Source organism: Suricata suricatta, chromosome 10 (genome assembly GCF_006229205.1).
Source record: "Suricata suricatta isolate VVHF042 chromosome 10, meerkat_22Aug2017_6uvM2_HiC, whole genome shotgun sequence".
In the NCBI taxonomy this organism is placed as follows: Eukaryota; Metazoa; Chordata; class Mammalia; order Carnivora; family Herpestidae; genus Suricata; species Suricata suricatta.
This window is the reverse complement of record NC_043709.1, coordinates 97,314,343-97,328,471: the sequence shown is the minus strand read 5'-3', so window position 1 is coordinate 97,328,471 and position 14,129 is coordinate 97,314,343. Positions and strand designations below refer to the sequence as shown.

General features: G+C 43.6%; 1 protein-coding gene and 1 pseudogene across 2 annotated transcripts; one reads left to right on the top strand and one right to left on the bottom strand.

The window, feature by feature from the left end:
- On the bottom strand, positions 1–522 carry LOC115305324 (annotated as a pseudogene).
- A 3,342-nt stretch (positions 523–3,864) lies between these two features.
- C1S (complement C1s) lies at positions 3,865–13,318 on the top strand. 2 transcript variants are annotated; one of them, XM_029954118.1, is made up of 13 exons: positions 3,865–4,011; positions 4,403–4,484; positions 4,952–5,051; positions 5,288–5,495; positions 5,631–5,808; positions 6,908–7,033; positions 7,458–7,657; positions 7,867–8,020; positions 8,619–8,734; positions 9,148–9,226; positions 9,706–9,834; positions 10,695–10,769; positions 12,080–13,318. In XM_029954118.1, exons 3-13 carry the CDS (start codon positions 5,029–5,031, stop codon positions 12,883–12,885), a joined length of 2,094 nt encoding a protein of 697 aa, XP_029809978.1. In that variant the 5' UTR covers positions 3,865–4,011; positions 4,403–4,484; positions 4,952–5,028; the 3' UTR covers positions 12,886–13,318. The 2 variants fall into 2 exon arrangements, with proteins under 2 accessions (XP_029809978.1, XP_029809977.1); XM_029954117.1 differs by lacking the exon at positions 4,403–4,484.
- The last annotated feature ends 811 nt before the right edge of the window (positions 13,319–14,129 follow it).

The window sequence follows — 14,129 nt, the reverse complement described above, 5'->3', positions numbered from 1 at the left end:
TCAGGTGTTCCTCCACACAGATTTTGAGGAAACAGCGTCCAGGATGAAATCCCCAGAGGACAGCCTGTGACTGTCAAGCAGCAGGGGTAGGGGGCGCCCTAGGCACAGCAGGATTTCAATGTCAGGCTCATGCAGATGGTTAAAAAGTAGAAGCTGTACCTGCGCATTGGCACACCATCTGGGCCAATCGGGAACTTCTCCAAGTTCCAGGTGAGGTTGGTGGGCACACTGGAGAACCAGGTGATGATCTTGGGGTGGGTCGTGCGCCAAGTGGCGTCGTCCCTGGGGGCAGGCAGAGCCTACCACAGGAAGGCGAGGAAGGGGTGCGCCTGCACGCTGTTTACCTGGCACTTCTCAAAAAGTGTGAAGTTGGGCTCGAACCAGCTGCCAAATAGGAAGTACTCGAGGGAATTTCGGATCTGTTTGTTCTTGGCATTCTCCTGATGCAGGATCTGCTTGCAAAGGAAGTGGAGCATAACCAGGCCTGGGGCCCAGGTGCGGCTGCAGCTCCTTCATCTGGACATAGTCCGGGCTGTTGTGCCTCAGAGCAACGCCACACTCTCCTGTCAGCACCGTGCGCCGCAGGGAACCCAGGCTCCAGCGGTCTACACCCAGCGCGGCCTCTAGTAGAGAGGCTACAGTGCGGGCTGTTGGGACAAGAGTGTCTATTGTTGGAATTTTTTAATACCATCATTTAATTTCATTGCAAATCTCTGATGGCTGTCATAGCTAACTAGGCTGGGTGTAATCTGGGATGGGAATGGAATAGGTGAATTTCCAACCTTGGGTGCAGAATATACTTAGCGTTAATGTATTGTTCAGAATCATTTTGAGGACTTCTGGGACCAGTAGTGCCAGAGGACACAAAAGGGGAGCAGTGGCTGGCCATTCAGCCTTAGCTGAATGGAGCCTTAATTAGATTCCAGAGCCTTTGTCACAGGTAGTCTGCCACATCTTTAGCTCATTGTATGCTTAATCATCACATCAAACAGGTGTAAGAAGAAGAGCCATGGGATGTTGGGGGGAAATATTTGTACCACCTCTGATAGATCTTTCCTGATGGAGAGAGCTCCATGATATGACTCTTGTGGCCACTGCATTCCATCACTCACAGCCCTGGGGAGGTAGAGTGATTTATCTACCTGGTAAAGATGGGAAGAATATGTTGGGCAGGCTGCCCTTACCTTGGCCCTTCTTCCTCTTGGGAGTGAGGTGTCCTCAGGGAGCATGTGTCCTCTGCTTGAGAAGGGCTTCCCTGGACTAGCATTGTCTGTGTCTAAAAGGGTAATTCTTTTAAAGTTTATTTTCTGGGGGGAGAAGGGGAAGAGAGAGTGAGAGAAATTCCAGGTGGGCTCCACACTATCAGCGCAGAGCCCAATGCGGGGCTTGAACCCACCAACCATGAAATCATGACCTGAGCCAAAACCAAGAGTCAGACACTTAACTGCCAGAGGCACCTAGACTCTCGTAGAAGCGTTATTTTAACTCTGACATTCAGTTAGCCACCATTTGGCTTTCACACTAGGTTACTTACTCAATCTTGCCATTTATTGCTATTACAGTTACTACTTGGAGCTCCACTTGCTGCTTTTGTTTTATTTCTCCATTTCTCTAGAAATTGGAATGGAAAGAGGGATGGTATTATTCAGTCCCTCAGAGACCCTAACATTGTGAATATGATAGTTATGATTCCGAGTAGCACTAGTGATTATTTCTTAAAATGTACTTCTCATGTTTGTGGTGCTTTGGTAGTTCAGTCGGTGAAGCATTTGTCTCTTGATTTCGGCTCAGGTCATGATCTCATGGTTAGTGAGACTGAGCCCCACGTCGGGCTCTGTGTTGACCGTGTGGAGCCTCCTTCGGATTCTCTATCTCCCTCTCTCTCTATCCCTCCCTCCCTCTCTCTTTCTCAAAAAGAAATAAATATAAAACTTAAATAAATAAATAAAAATAAAATGTCCTTTTCATGTTTATACTCATATGTGTTAGTTACATTTAATACTAACATGGAAGGTTCTAAATTTGTGTTTGTATATTAGCAGTATTGCATCAGCTGGGGTTCAGATGACCCTGAGGGTGACAATAAGCACCATCATTTTTAGGACTCCCTGTGATACTGAGCATGTCCCCTGCTCTGTCAGGCTGTCACTGTAAGAGCCCCTGGCTCCCTGATATAGGGAAGGTGGCAGAGCCTAGAGATGCCATCACATGTGTCTTCAGATTTAGAGGGAAAAATAAAATAATCTAATTGGGTAGTAAAATTGAAGAGGAGAAGTCAAAGCACACATAAGGGGTGGAGAGAGTCATGAACTTTTCTGGAGAGTTGAATTCAGAAGGAAAAGGAAAAGTAATCCTGGACAATTTGGTAATTTGCTCTCTTTTTTTCTTGCTGTGTCCTGATGCATGCTGTGAAGCAGGTTTCAGGCTCTGAACTGTCAGCACAGAGCCAGGCATGGGGCTCAAACTCACAAACTGCAAGATCATGACCTGAGCTAAAGTCGGATGCTTAACCAATGGAGTCACCCAGGTGCCTCTTTTTCACTTTTTCATTAGATCCTTCTGACAGCCATATAAGGTAGGCAGAATTGATGTTATCTCTCTCTGTTTTATACTTGAAGAAGCTAGGAAGTTAGGTAATGAGCCAGTCCTGGACCTGTCCTCTGATTCCAGGCCCAGTGCAATTGATATGAAGGCACAAAGTTTTCCCCAATATTTTAACGCTCCTCAAATCAGGATGCATCTCGTAATCATTGATATATCGCAGCTTAATTGGCAGGTGTTTATTCTAGTGGTGTGTAAAAGAAGGGAGCATCTTCTACTGATAAGGTGTAGATTCACTGGAATGCAGTCACTAGATAGGGGTAGGAAGTAAGAAGGGACACAAAGATGAGGTGAGAGATCAGGGAAGACTGTGGAGGAAACGCACAGCCAGGTTTCCCTTGATCCCTTAGCTGCAACTCTGATTTCCAAAAGGTTTTGGTGTTGTCATTGTTTGTTTGTTTTCAAGTTTGGCACCAAAACTTATTTGGCGGCAACACCCGACCTGAACTGATGTAAAGTAATTATCACTATAAAGAATTTATAAATATCATATTTAATTATAACCAAATTATATAATTTTAGTTATTCCACTTATTGTGAAGATCAGTATGTTTAGCTGCAGAAATATTAATGTTTGATAATGGAGCGTTGTCCCAGCCCCTCAAGGGGAGGGAGAAGATAAGGTGTTACCTAATATTGGGTTCATGTCCTGTACTGTCTAAAATCTGGAAAATTCAGAATTTTGAAACCTGTCTGCACCCAAGGGTTATGGATAAGACACGGGATTGTATCTGAACCGGGGCTTGATTGGTGAATAGATTTTCGATGTTTGGAGGGGATTTTAGGAAGAGGAAGAGGATCATCCCACATCAGCTTGGGTCTAGGTCTAAGTCATTATCTAACCATTGACTTTGCTTTAAGGGCAGAGATGAGAGGCATTTTTGATAAGTACTCTCCCTTAAGTCATGACTCATACACAGTTAGAGGGTTGGACATTCTGGGTCTGGCTTTTTCCCCACAGTATTAATCTCCTCCTTTTCCCACAAATCACCTGACTTCCCTGAAAACTCTGTAACACACCCTTTGGCTGGAAAAGAATGTTAGGCAATCAGTGAAATTCCCCTCTCCTTCTTTCTCCCCCTGGAACCCCAGAAGGAGGGACCTCAGGCCTGACCAAAGTATATAGTTCTTGTTTGAAAAGCAGAGGGAGCTCCAAGATCGAGGCTGAGTTACCCTTTCCCTATGTCCTGGTCTCCCAGCCCCCCATTTGTTTAGATCAGGGAATTTCAGACATGCACACTGGGGTAGAGAATCATATGAACAGAACCAGGACAGGGAGGCCAGCAGAAGTTCCTGCAGAGGGAGCGTCCAGGCCCTGAGCTGCCCTCCCTGGGAGTCGGCAGGGTCGCCCAGTATGCCCGCTGGCACGAGAGAGGGGACTGACCCATTTGCTCCCATCAGCTGCTGAAGGTAAAAACCTTAAAAACCAAAGAGCAGAGCTTTGATGGAAGAAACAAAGAAAGGCAGAAAACTTCACATAGGAATGTTTGGGCAAAGATGGGGGGTGGCTGGAAGGAGCAGAATAAAAGAAGGCAGAATATAGGCAACCGATTTCTCTTAGGTTGGTCCCCACTTCCCCCACTGCCATTCGCTTCTTACCACTGTTTTCAGATGTTAGAAACATTTTTGGCAAGACTCTTTTAAGAACTGTGGAAAGATATCTCCTCTTTTTAGTAAAGGGGGAAAAACCCCAAGCCCTGGAAAATTAACATAGGAAATTGAGGGAACACCTTTCCTTTTCTTTTGTGTTTCTTGTCCTTCTGCTGCCCTCCTTCTCATTTCCTACCTGACCGTGTCTCAGACCACTTCTGCCAAGGCCACTGCCTTCCCCTAGGGAAAGAAGCTCATTCCTCCATCACTGGTCATTGGAAGCACCGACAGAAGTATGTGCAACAGTAAACATAGTAAAGAGAGTGGGCGTGAAGTGATAAGGGGCATCTTTGCCAAAAGAGGAGGGAGAAATGTCTTAGATTGATAGTCATGATGGGGAAAGATGCCTGAAGGCCTGAGTGGAAATGAGGATATTGTTTCCTGAAGGCAGGAGAGAGGCTGATAGAGAGGGGGCAGGGGTTGGGGATGGAGTGAAGAAGGGAAACAGGAGGAAGAAAATTGTGAGACAGTGCTTATTCTTTTGGAGAAAAACTGGGAGAGATCCCAAGAAGCAATGGGAGAAGGATAAGATCTAGTTTTAGTCTAGAAAATGAATTGAAGTAGAACCAGGGAGGGTGGGAGAGGGAGGGCTCACGTGGTGATCTGTGTGGAGCTTTGTTTAACCTGTGTGTTATTGTCATGAGGGTGACACTGAATCCCAAGTGACCCCATCATCAAAGCAGGTTTCTGTGTTTGTTAGATAAATACAGCCACCCCTTTGCTCCAAAGTCCAGAGGTGCAGAGAGCCAGGACCAAGAGGCGTGCCATTCACAGGGGATGAACAAATCGCCAGAGATGTGGTAAGTGATCACAAGTCTACAGAGATGTATGTGGGCTCTAGTCCCTTTATCTTCTCAAGAAAACACTGAGGCTCTGGAGTGAAGGTTTTGGTTTGACCTAGGCCTGTTTGCTTTATTCCAACCTAAGATCCTCCATGTGCTTTGGCCCTCCTCCTTTCGCCTCCCTTCTGCCAATGACAAGTGCTAGGGCTGCCAGTATCCAGGTCACCCACCTCTCCTACATCTTTTTTTTTCAGGTGCATTGTCCTGTTTTCCCTTTTGGCATCAGTTTATGCTGAACCTACTATGTATGGGGAGATCCTGTCCCCTAATTATCCTCAGGCATACCCCAATGAGATAGAGAAATCTTGGGATATAGAAGTTCCTGAAGGGTATGGGATCCATCTCTACTTCACCCACCTGGACATAGAGTTGTCAGAGAACTGCGCATATGACTCAGTGCAGGTATATTATAATAAGCACATAAAGGATAAGGCTGGGCAGGGATGGTGGTGGAACGTTCTATTCTCTCTGTCCTTTTTTCTGACCTACATGCCAAAAGATTACCTTTTCTTAGATTCCTTTTCATTCTTCTCTTAGATAATATCAGGAGACTTTGAAGAAGGGAAACTCTGCGGGCAGAGGACCAGCAAGAATCCCAACTCCCCAATCGTGGAAGAGTTCCAAATCCCATACAACAAACTCCAGGTGATCTTTAAGTCAGACTTCTCCAATGAAGAACGTTTCACCGGGTTTGCTGCATACTATGTTGCTGTAGGTAAGGCTCAGCCTTCTTAATGTGCCTTATTGGTCCAGCTAAAAGATTAGAAGCAGAACAAACTGAGCAATTCAGTGAATAAGGATTCTGTTTGTAATCCTTAAAAAGTGTTGACTTGACTTGGGTCTATCTCTCCATGAATTGCCTTTGTGAAATACAAACACATGATATCTTAGTGGTGATGATGAGAATAGTAAAAATAGGTAATAAGTAGTAATTTATTGAGAACCACTATAAACTGGAATTTATATTAAAATCCAGGAATTTTACTTATATTAATGTAAGCTTGACCTCAACTCTTCAAGGTTGGTATTATGATCTCCACTTAAAGATAAAGAGAGAGAAGATTAGGAAAGTTAAGTAACTCACCAAGAATCACACTAGAAACGCATGCTATTCAAACCCATCCAATGGCAAACAGACCTTCAAATTCTAGGTGCTTCTATACCCAACTCCAGGTTAAAGTGAAGTTAGAACATCTCATAAAGCCAAACTATAGTTTAGATTTGATGCAAGTGCCAAATGCTATAAAGTGATAAGTGTACTAATTGCTCCTCCCTGCAGAAGACATTTCATAATGTTTAGCGCATAGAATGTTGTCTCTGGAGATGAAATACTCTGTTTGTGAGAAAGACCAAGGGTCTCTGGCATTGAGAGCTCCCTTATAAATTTTTTTATGTCTTTATTTTATTTTGAGAGAGAGACACACACACACTAAGAGTGAATGGGGGGACAGAGAGAGAGAGAGAGAGAGAGACAGACAGACAGAATCTGAAGCAGGCTTCAGGCTCTGAGCTGTCAGCACAGAGCCTGATGTGGGGCTTGAACCCACAGACTGTGAGACCATGACTTGTGCCGAAGTCGGATGCTCAACTGACTGAGCCACCCAGGTGCCCCTGAGAGCTAGCTCCCTTATAGCTGTGCAGTGGCAGGGCAAACTCTTGAATCATATTTCAGGAGAGTAATACAGAATAATAACATCCTGAAATGCAATTCATTCATTTATTTATGAATGAACTCAACTTATAGGGTTGAGTTTAAACTCATAGTTCCTTCTAGGTCTTTGTCCTTGACCTCAACCTTTCTCTACTTTTCCTAGATATAAATGAGTGCACAGACTTTGCCGATGCCCCTTGTAGCCACTTCTGCAACAACTTCATGGGTGGTTACTACTGCTCCTGCCCCCCAGAATACTTCCTCCATGATGATATGAAGAATTGTGGAGGTGAGCTTGGCATCAAGAAGGGTGCATGTTTCCTGGGGTTTGGAATGGCTTGAGGCTTCAGTTAGATCTTTGTTGATCTTTCCAATTGTGACTAGCCTCAGCCTTACTTTGGCACCTACCCTTAGTTGCCCATAAGCTGTGGAAAAAGACAAGCCTACAGGGTCAAGTTAATGAATTGGAGAGAAGTAGATGCCTGTGAGGAGTATCCTGGGGCTGTTTATAACCGTGAAAGGCTCTATCATAAGCAAAGTGATGGAAAGTGAATAGGCATTGGGTTTCTCTACTGATTTGCATGGGGTATGTAATTGTGGCCTATGGGTTCCAGTTAGGGATGGTTAGTTTTATGAGAAGAGTCATAGAATGGAGCAGGAACTCCTTTGCTTGACCCTATATTTGATTTCCCTTTTCTCTTTTTCTCCCATAGTCAACTGCAGTGGGGATGTATTCACGGCACTGATTGGGGAGATCGCAAGTCCCAATTATCCCAATCCATACCCAGAGAACTCAAGGTGTGAATATCAGATCCTGTTGGAGGAAGGATACCAAGTGGTGGTGACTGTGAGGAGAGAAGATTTTGATGTGGAACCAGTTGATTCAGGGGGCCATTGCCCTGACAGTTTAGTTGTGAGTGATGAATGATTAGTTTTCCTCCCAAATCATGCATAGAGATTTCTCCTCAAAGGCAAATTATCTTCCCTTCTGCCCCTTCTTTTCTCCTCCTACTTATTTTATGTTACTTTTATTACCTTCTTTACTTTTGTCCCCTCCATTTTACCTACCTGTATCTTTTAGTTTTTTTTCCCTTCTGATTTAACCATTTTGTTTCTTTCCAGTTTGTTGCAAGAGATAAGCAATTTGGTCCTTACTGTGGTAATGAATTCCCTGGACCACTAAATATTGAGACCGGGAGTAATGCTCTTAATATTATCTTCCAAACTGACCAAACAGAGCAAAAAAAGGGCTGGAAACTTCGTTACCATGGAGATCGTGAGTAATATAGAAGTTGGTCTTTGGACAATGTAAAATCCAAACAAGTGGATTGTTGTATGGATAGGTATCTTGAGATACTTCACTTCTTTAGGAAGATCCAAACCTGTCAGTCGTGGCTAGAAATGCCTGAACCTCTAGGAATTCTTCAACTGGGCTTGTGGGTGCAGATGACTTGGCGTGGTTAGTATGTACTAACACAGGTACTAACACAGCTGGGAGGATGAAACTGGCTTAATGACTCTTCCTGGGGTATGTAAGGCCATATTATTTTATTTTTTATTTATTTATTTTTTAAAATATAATTTATTGTCAAATTGGTTTCCATGCAACACCTAGTGCTCATCCCAACAAGTGCCCGATTTAATGCCCACTTTTCCCTCTCCCCTACCCCATCAACCCTCAATTTGTTTTCATTATTTAAAAGTCTCTTATGGTTTGCCTGTAAGGTTGTATTATTTTAGACAGCTCCATTGGAATGTTAAGCATCGGGACTAAGGATGGCTGAATGATTTTAGAAAGTATGAAGATGATATAAATAGAATAAGGATTCTCCAACTATTTGGTAATCCCCCCTGTTCCCCCTGTTCTTTTCAAGCAATCCCTTGTCCCAAAGAAGTCACTGACAATTCTGTTTGGGAGCCTGAGAAAGCAAAATATGTGTTCAAAGATGTGGTGAGGATAACCTGTCTGGAAGGGTTTGAAGTTGTACAGGTAAAGTACTGTTAGGGGCTTCTCCCTAATCCCTACATCAGGATGTGCATACTGGAATTGTCTAACGGTTTACTGAATGTCCTTTTTTGAGCAAGGCATGACACCTTTTCCATAAGCAGAATACTGTACAAGCTCTTTAGTCCCTCCTTGTGGGTCAAGGAGCTCCTCGGCCAGACTGACATTCTCCTTCTGCTTTCAGTCTTCTTGGGGAAAGGATTCTGATATGCTGGGACAAAGTTTTCTTTTGGCCTCCACTCTTGGGTGCTTTGGGTCATTCTGCTAAGATAAGATGTCCCCAGGCTTCTTATTGTCAGGACTTTTTGTTGATCTAAGGCCAGAGATCGATTCCATTTTTGATTTTGATTTCTCATATTTCTCCTTATAAATTAATGGTGATGTGTATTATTCTCCAGGGAAGTGTCGGCTCAAGATCTTTCTATTCTACTTGTCAAAGTGATGGAAAGTGGAGTAATTCGAAACTGAAATGTCAACGTATGTATCTCTTTAAAATGGGACTCTTGTTTTTCCTTTCAAAGGGAATTGAAAGATGGGTTCATCAAGATTCAAATTCATGTTTTCCTCTCAGGCTTGTGAGAGAGTGGGTTGGATATTTTTGAAGAGAAGCCACCCAATTAATTGCCAGCCCAGATCTGGTCTTAGACTGGCCAGACTAGCAGGCTTTTTTCAAAGAAAGAGGCTGTGGGATTGGTAGAGTTAGTAGCATTATAGAGATCCATTCCTGGCTTCTGCAGGGGTCTCCACCAACCGCTGAGAAGTTACTACTCCTTACAGCTTTCAAGGGGCTATCTGATTTGGCAGGACTCAGTGATCTGGGGAGATTCAGCCTGGGTAGGCTCATGAATGTGAGGGTAGGGAAGGAGTGAGGAACATGGCCTGGAGAATGGAACTAGCTCCAATGACTGGAAGGAAGTGACTTTTCTCACCATTACTCTCCTGCCTTCCTCTTGTAGCTGTGGACTGTGGAACTCCTGAACCCATTCAGCATGGTACAGTCAGAGATCCAGAAGATACTTTATTTGGTTCTGTCATTCACTATACTTGTGAGGAGCCATATTACTACATGGAAAATGAAGAAAGTGGTAGGTTTCTTTGACTAGGGAAAAGAGGAGAAAGAATGAAAGTTAGTGAATGAATAGTGCACTCTTCCTGGGTTGGAGAGAATTCGGAGAGAAATGAAGGAGTTGGGATGGACTTTGTTTATTCTCTTGGCTTACTCTAGAGATGCAGTTTTCCTATAGGGATATAGGATCATCTGTAGGGAATTAAAGAGGTCACTTAGCTCAGTTTCACAACTATGGCAGGAATTCCCCTTATGATATCCATTTTCATGTTGTTATCCAGCTTTTGACCAATTATTTAATGTAGAATCTACAGGAGTAATGCTTCCAGTATCAAATCACCATACCAAATGACTGCTTAAAAATATATATATTTAATGTTTATGTATTTATTTGTTTTGAGGGAGGGAGAGTGCAAAAGGGGAGGGGCAGAGAGAGAGGGAGAGAGAGAATTTCAACTGTGAGAATTTTAACTGTGAGATTATGACCTGAGCCAAAATCAAGAATCAGATGCTCAACTGACTGAGCCACCCAAGCACCCCAAAATTCCTGACTTTCTTAATGGAGAGGACTTGTCAGTACTAGATGAAAGGTGGGATAAGAAGTAATATGTACTACTTGATTGCTTTTAATTTGTTTTCCCACTTGAAGCATTTTTCTAATCTCTACCATAACCCTTCTTCTGCTTTGGAGACTCTTCTTTTCCATCCTTTGGCAGAATAAAGGGATTGTTTAGGGAGTGTTCTCAAGATTCTTTTCTAGTTGATTTGATTCAATTCCCTCCTCACATGTCAGAGTTGCTGAGGCTCTGAATGAAAGGGTAGAATGAAAGGGAGAAGATGTGATGGTGAGTATGTCCTGTGTCCCTTGTGCTATTCCAGGGGAGTATCACTGTGCTGGCAACGGGAGCTGGGTGAATGAATTTCTGGGCACAGAGCTGCCGAAATGTGTTCCAGGTAATCAGGGCTCAGGGTTGGGGAGAGACCATAGACAAAGGTGCAGGTGAGGGGGCCCAGTCTCTGAAAGTAGCTGCAGTCTTTTTGGAAAAGGACTTAACACTCTGGGTCTAGCCCAGTGAGGTGGAGATAACACTGGGCTGTGGGCCCGCCAAAGCCTTGGGGAGTTCCTCTGCCACACTGAGTTAGGCCAACTGACAGGAAATAGGAAATCAGGCAGTGACAGTTGGTGTCAGAGCAAGGGCCAGTTAGGTTTGGTAAAGTAGATGTAGTAAGGGGATATAGAATTGCTAAAAACACGGACTGAAAATTGAGAGTGTGGAATCTACCTGAAGAAATAAGACAAGCTGAATAGCTCAGTTATTATGTAAAAGTCTATATGGCAGCAAGGTATAGAAGAATAAAAGAAATGGAATTGCAGACAGATCAGAGTTGAGTAGGAGAAGCCTTTCAGGCAGAGCCAGAACAATAATGATGATCCTGGTAGTAACAACAGTGTCATTGGGTGCTAGATACTGAGCTAATTAATTGCATTTATTATCTCATTTCTGTCCTTGCAACAACCCTTTGAGGTGTTATTAGTCCCATTTCAGAGATGAGTGAACTGAATACAGGGTCACAGAGTTAGTAAGAAGCAGCAGTAGACTTTGAACCCAGGTCTGAGTCCAAAGTCTATTATACTCAACTCAGAGTTCACTCAGGCTGACTACTGAGGGATTTAGGTAAGCTGACTTCATCTGGAATGAAATTCCGTTGTGGTTGCATTTGGTAATGGCAAAGTATTCAACCCTGGAATCAATGGGGAATGAAATGAATGGTGAAAGAAGAGAACCCTGTCTTTGCCCTACATCCGTGGATTACTAGGAGGTCCTCAGCTGCAGTTAGGATTTCAGTATAGAAGGTGATAAGTATTTGACCCAGGCACCAGAAGAAGATAGAATGCCTGCCTCCTCCACCATCTGTATGAGGAAAGAATTTCCCAGCACTGGTTCCAGTTGGGCTGTTGTCCCTGTATGCTGAACCTAGGATGAAGTGCTCCTAGCTCATTTGGACTCCTCAGTTCACACACAGCTATGGTTTAACCAGAGTTTCTCCCACAAGACTGCCTGTGGCTTTGGAAATGTGAGATGTTTGGTGATTACATTCAGGATGAGTCAGATACTCAGATGGCAGACCAAATGGAGGGAGGGTTGGCTCTATTGTGCTAGAGAATTCTGAAGCCTGGCAGGTTTTTGAGTGGTTGGAGGATCTGCAGGAGGTCAATAATTTATTTCTTGCTCCCTCTCCACCTTGTTCTTATCCCTTCCTAGTCTGTGGTGTTCCCAGTAAGCCCTTCGTAGGAAGACAGAGGATATTTGGAGGATCCATTGCAGAGATTGAAAATTTTCCCTGGCAAGTCTTCTTTCAAAACCCATGGGCGGGTGGGGTTCTCATCGATGAGTACTGGGTGCTGACAGCTGCCCATGTCCTGGAGGGAAACCGTGATGGAAACCCAGTGATGTATGTTGGGTCCACCTCTGTAGTCACCTCAGCACTGAAAAAAGCCCAAATGCTTACTGCTGAGCGTGTGATTATTCATCCGGGTTGGGAATTCCTGGATGTCCCAGAAACGCGGAAGAATTTTGACAATGACATTGCACTTGTGCAGCTGAAAGAGCCAGTGAAAATGGGACCCACTGTCTCCCCTATCTGCCTGCCAGGTACATCATCAGAATACAATCCCTCAGTGGGAGACCTGGGACTGATCTCAGGCTGGGGCCGAACAAACAAAAAAGATCATGTGGTCCAGCTCAGAGGGGCAAAGTTACCCATTGCGCCCTTAGAAAGGTGCCGGGAGGTGAAAGGGGAAAATATTAAAGTGGATACAAATACCTTTGTTTTCACAAATAACATGATCTGTGCTGGAGGAGAGAAGGGTGTTGATAGCTGTGAAGGGGACAGTGGCGGAGCCTTTGCTATACAGATCCCCAAAGTAGAGACCCCCAAATTCTATGTAGCTGGTCTAGTGTCCTGGGGCCCCCAGTGTGGAACCTATGGAATCTACACACGAGTAAAGAACTACATTGACTGGATAAAGAAGACAATACAGGAAAATAGTCCCCCCAGTATGGACTAATCCATACACACACCACCAGCCTCTGTAAGGACTATGACCAATCTGCTTTCTGTTCTGTTCCCATGATTTCACCATGACTGAAAAATGACTTGGGAGTATGATTTAAATAGAACTTGATTATTGGGATACCTAGCTGGTAGTAGTGTTTGGTCATTCATTGTGCTGGTCATTCAGTGTGGTCTGAATCTGTGAGGTCCTCTCCCTTGAATACCAACTATGAGTAACAACATGCGAAGGATGCTCCTATCTCACACTATTCCCTAGTGAGTCCCCTCTCCTCCTTCCTGATGATTGCCTGGCGTTACAGTTTTGACTGTGAAATTTAGTGTTGGGCATACCCTTGATTTTTTTGTTGCCTCTTTAATGTTTGAACTTCCATTTGCCTTATCATACTCAGTGTCTATCTACTTGTAATAAATCATGTTTTAACTCATTTCTGGCTGACTTGTCTTATTCCACATCAGGACCTCAGCCCCAGAGAAGGGTGAGGAAAGGGCTGTTGCGTCATGGAAATTCAATCATCTAGCAGCTAATATTTAATTGTCATGAAAAGGGAATTCCTATTTTCTCCTCTCCTCTAATTGTGATTTACTGAATATTGTGAGTCAGCCTGAATGTCATCGACACAAGGTACCATAAGCTGCTTTTGAAATTTATGAAACAAACCCAAACCTCATTCAGAAGTCCACACACAACACTTAGAATTGGTTGTTTAAGATCTTTAAGTATAAAAATTTGAGGTATAAATTATTTCAGGGTCTCCAAAAATTAATTTTCCTTTAATACTCATTTGTATGATATAATATTTTTGGGGGCATAATACAATATTATTACTTAATAAAAAAGAAAAAAAGAAATTGAACACACTCTCATCTGCTTTCCTAGTGGCTTTGATCAATTTGTCAATCAGGCCAACAATTCTGTCTTTGGATTGAACTCTGTGCCATGACATGATAGCTGAAGATTCTGGTGAGGATGGACCCAAAGGCTCTCCCTTCCATTCTTTTGCAAGAGAGTAAAAATTAAAAAAACGACAACCACCTTCCTTCTCCCCAGGAAATGGATTAGCAATGAAAAACGACCACACAATTGAGACTACTATTTTTTAAATTGTGGACAGGAGGCTTCTCTTCAGGTGTCAGCTACCCTGACTGGGGGTCTTATGAAAGGCACAGACTGAGAGTAAGAGCAGGAGTCCAGGAAGACTCTGGTCTTTTTGATGGGACGTGAGGCTTTTAAGAGAC